The 4,543-nt window shown below is 40.5% G+C and overlaps 1 protein-coding gene across 1 annotated transcript; it reads left to right on the forward strand.

Moving 5' to 3' along the window:
- Window positions 1–2,481: 2,481 nt before the first annotated feature.
- On the forward strand, window positions 2,482–3,813 carry LOC127104011 (uncharacterized). Its single transcript, XM_051041234.1, has one exon. It carries the CDS (start codon window positions 2,482–2,484, stop codon window positions 3,811–3,813), a length of 1,332 nt encoding a protein of 443 aa, XP_050897191.1.
- The last annotated feature ends 730 nt before the right edge of the window (window positions 3,814–4,543 follow it).

The following is a 4,543-nucleotide window of genomic DNA, read 5'->3' on the forward strand; positions in this document are numbered from 1 at the left end:
TTGCAAAGTACCTTCACTTCCAAAATTTAAGCAACTTAAGGCATGGCTTCTTGTACTACTGGTTTTTAAGCTGCAAGTGAGGCTCACCATGACAGAAAAATTGCTGCCTAATTGCTGTCCTTTTGAGGTACAAGGCAAGGCATGAAGTAGCATGGTTTAGTATGATGAAAGTGTCCTTTTTTTGCAAATTCCAAGCAACCAAGCAATGGCTTCATGTACTGCACATTTTGACTTTTCAAACACATTCTAAATGACATTTATGAGCTGTTCCAATTGGCCAAATGTTGAAAAAATGTTTAAATCAAAAAGTCAACTCTTGGTCAAACTTTCATTTAAATGAAAAAGGTCAAAATATGCCATTTTGATTGGTGAAGTTTTGGCTCATGAAATTTATATTTTTGGAAAGAGGGGATCAAATGTGACTTGTAGGAAAAAACCCCACCAAAATTGGCCAAACGGTTTGAGAGATATGGCCCTTTGAAGTTCAAGATTTTCTGAAATCGATTCGATCATAACTTGCCAACCACACATGGGAATTGAGAGTTCTAGGACTTTTTGGAAATGGGAGAACAAGATCTTCAACTTTCATGTTGGGCAAAAATTCATTTGAGGCTTGTATCACAATGTAAGTTTGAGGATCAAGACTTTCCATTTATGGCAGGTTTCAGTTACAGGCCCAGTTTCCGTTTTGGGAAATTCATGATCTGGCTTCAAATTCTTCCATGATGGTGTTTGGCATGATGTATGATGACTATTTGGACATGAATGAACTCTCACAAACCAATTCCACTCATCCAATCACTGATTAAATGGACAGTTGACCAACAGTTGACTTTTAGGGTTTATGACTGATTATGCATTGACTGATGAATTCCAAACCCTAATTCCTTGAGAATTTGACTTCAAATGATGTCCCAAGTTGTATGAACTCTTGATTATTGACCATGGTGCCCAAATTCCACAAGAATGACCACCATCCACTGCTTTGACTGACAGTTGACTTTTTAGGGCTTTTGACTGTCTGTGTATGAACTGCTGCCCTCTGAGCCCTCAACCCTTGACCAAAATACTTCAAATAGACCTCCAAGCCATGTGAACTTGTTGGACAAACCCCAAGGCCTTGATTCAATGAGAAATTCCTCTGCTTGCTTGGTTGACTGATCAGGAGATTAGTTTGACCTAATTCTTGATTGCTTGCACTTGAGGCAACTGGGAACAATGCAATGCTATGCAATGGATCATGATATGCTATGACCTAATATGAAATTGTATGTATAATGATAGGTGCAAATTTGAGGTGCTACACACGTAAGCGTTTCCTTAAGAAATGCTTATGCCCCATCGAAACCTTGACCACAGTCAAGAAGTTTCTAGCCTCCCTTTCAAGGGGAACTACAATTACTCTGATTCCATTCCCGTCAGGATATGTAGGCACAAGATGCGACGTCTTGCCGAGTAAACTTAGGACTAACCCTTAGGTCTCTTTTAGGTCACTTTATCCTTTAGCTCAGTACATATTTCAAACAGATAATAAAAATAAAAAGACATACAATAAACAAAAGGTTCCTGTAGAGTACTACAGAAGTTTAGGGTGCTAGTACCTTCCCTAAGCTTAACCAACCCCTTACCTAGGTATCTCCCCGCCTTGTGCTTACGATGCAAGAATAGGTTTTTCCTCTTTTGACCTTTTCCTTCGGATAAATCAAAGAGCGGTTGTAAATTAAGAATTGGGATTCAAGATAATTAATAGTTTGATATCCTATTTCCACCGCAACAGAAAATGGCGACTTCACTGGGGAGCGAACATAATTAAGGGTTGCCCCTATTTTGTTTATTGTATGATATTTTATACTATTAATTGTCTGTATATATTATTGTGTATTATGGGGGGTATCTTTCTTGTGAGATAAGTCCTACACCCGGATTTGAGTGAACTTATTATAGGAGGTGATTAGATTCAACGAAGCTTATAGGGAGTTGAATCCCGACCAAGCCGACTTGAGAATCACCGCTCAGTTGAGGCCCTTTTGAAAGGTAGTTCTGTTGAATGAGTAATCGTGAAGACACTTACTATCTTCGATGGGAGCCTATGACACTGGGGACCATAGTTACCTTAACACCACTTTGGCCTTATATAGGACGTAGTGCGGGGACTATGAGGGAGTAATCCCAAAATAGTTGCTACGCGATACCACACTCAAAAGAGGTTCTCTTGAGAATATTATTAACCACCGAGTCAATTGGGAAATTGATAATATCCGAAAGATGGACTGATGACTTTGGGCACCGATTTAGAACCCTTGTTCCGCAGGTACAATTAACCCTATAGTACATACCTCTGTGGGATGGGTAGACCTTGACTTCCGCTCATATACCTTTAACCTAGGACTTTGTGTGTTTATGTGCATTACATCCATAAAACATCACATTGCATTACATCTCATGGAATTCAAACTTTATTTATGAACATCGTAGGCTACCATGGATTACAATAAGAGAAACACCTTGAAATACTCTTTTAAGAATTTTAAGTTGGATGACCTAAGGAAGCTAGAAGCTTTGGTTGAAGATCAAGAGGGGTTCAAGGACAAGTACGGAAGGCTATTATCCTTATTGAGAATCCAAGTGAAGGATGGAATTCTTTCTACGTTACTACAGTTCTATGATCCGGATTACCATTGTTTCACGTTCCCAGATTATCAGCTATTACCTACCTTAGAAGAGTACTCTCAGTTGGTGGGGTTACCTATTGTGGATAAGTCTCCGTTCCCTTTCTTAGAGAAGGACCCTAAAGAGGAAGACATTGCTAAAGCCATATGCTTAAAGGTGTCCGACATCAAAGGCAACATGATCACCAAAGGCGGAACTGTAGGGTTACCTACGCATTTCTTAATCAAGAAAGCCCAATATTATGCCGATCATTTAAGCATGCCTACCTTTGAGACAATCCTTGCTTTGCTTATTTATGGAATGCTACTCTTCCCAAGTTTTGAAGGATTCATTGACATTAACGCCATCAAAATATTCATGAAGAACAATCCAGTACCAACGTTATTGGGTAACACTTATCATTCCATACATCTCCGGAATTTTCATGGTGGAGGAATGATCACCTGTTGTGTGCCTTTATTATACAAGTGGTTTATTTCGCACTTGCCGAAGTCTTTTTTGAGTCTTGATAAGGGATTTTGGTCACCAAGGGTCATGGCGCTGACACACTCGGACATCGTTTGGTATAATCGTGTGTATGATGGAAAACTAATTATTGACAGCTGTGGAGACTTTGCCAACGTACCTTTACTTGGTTTTAATGGAGGAATCAGCTACAATCCAGTCCTAGCTCGCCGACAGTTAGGGTATCCCTTGAAAGAACCGCCTAAAAGTGTTCATGTGGAGAAAATCTTCTTTAAGGGTGACAAAGAACTTCAAGATCGGATTGTATCCGCTTGGCGTCATTTGCACAAGAAGGGCAAAGAAAGTTTGGGAAAGCCGAATTGTGTGTCTATGGAACCTTATCTTCGTTGGGTCCGGGAAAGAGCCATCAAGCTGAAGATGCCTTATCCTCGCCAAGATCCTTTACCTCCGAGAAGAGAACCTGTTTTAGTATTCATGTCCGAAGCTGAAAAGTTGGAAATCGCTTTGAAGAGAGCACAACATGAGGCAGAAACGTGGAAAAATAAATATCAGGTTATCTTCAGTGAGAATGAAGAGCTACAAAAGCAGCTGCAGGCGAAGAATGAAGAAGTGCTTTCCTACAAAAAGAGAAGAATCTACGAGGATTTATTTTCCTCCGACTCTCCGCCTACTCGTTGAAGTCGTGGACTACGCTTCCTTAGGGCTTTCGTAGCTTTTATTTAGCTTTTTTTTTTCTTGTTAAGATTTTTTAAGAATATTTATTTGTAATCCATTTTCAAATTAATAAATAAAGATCCCAGTGGTATTCCGCGATGTTCGTAAAGGCTTGAATTCCATGAAATCTTTCATTCGCATGTTGCATCACATTTTGCATTTCATGTGTCTCCCGGTTGTCTCATACTCGGTTCTCACGCGTACAGTTTCGTCACCCTGAATCGATACAACACTAGAGCTCAAGCTCGAAGAAGGATGGAAGAGCACGCTCAAGAGATGGATCGCGTTAACAACGAGCTAGCAGACCTTCGAGGGAATGTAGGAACAATTATGGAACTACTTCAGGTTATCAATGCAAAGATGGATACTCAGCCTACTGTGGTTTCTGAGATCAACACTACCGCTGCCGTAGATCCGCCGGTTGTTTCAGTTGAGAACCCGTTTCCTTATGGTCTTTCGCAGAGTTTCATACATCCGCCTGTTGTTACGTCAGTTCAACAAACTATGCCGGTTGCACAAAGTGGTCAACAAGCCATGCCCATTATACAGAACGTTCAACAGACTGTGCCTTTCGTTCCCGAGCCTCCAAAGGCGATCCCTACCTTCACACAAGCTAATGTCCATACTCGGGTGCAGCCTTATCTTAATGAGCCTGTTTATGAAATTCTGGATGATAATGATGAAGGGTACCAGC

The sequence above is a fragment of the Lathyrus oleraceus genome, chromosome 7, assembly GCF_024323335.1.
Source record: "Lathyrus oleraceus cultivar Zhongwan6 chromosome 7, CAAS_Psat_ZW6_1.0, whole genome shotgun sequence".
NCBI classification, from domain to species: domain Eukaryota; kingdom Viridiplantae; phylum Streptophyta; class Magnoliopsida; order Fabales; family Fabaceae; genus Lathyrus; species Lathyrus oleraceus.

Excerpts from the sequence above, each read along its gene's own strand:
- LOC127104011 (XM_051041234.1), top strand. The coding sequence starts at position 2,482 with ATGGATTACAATAAGAGAAACACCTTGAAATACTCTTTTAAGAATTTT.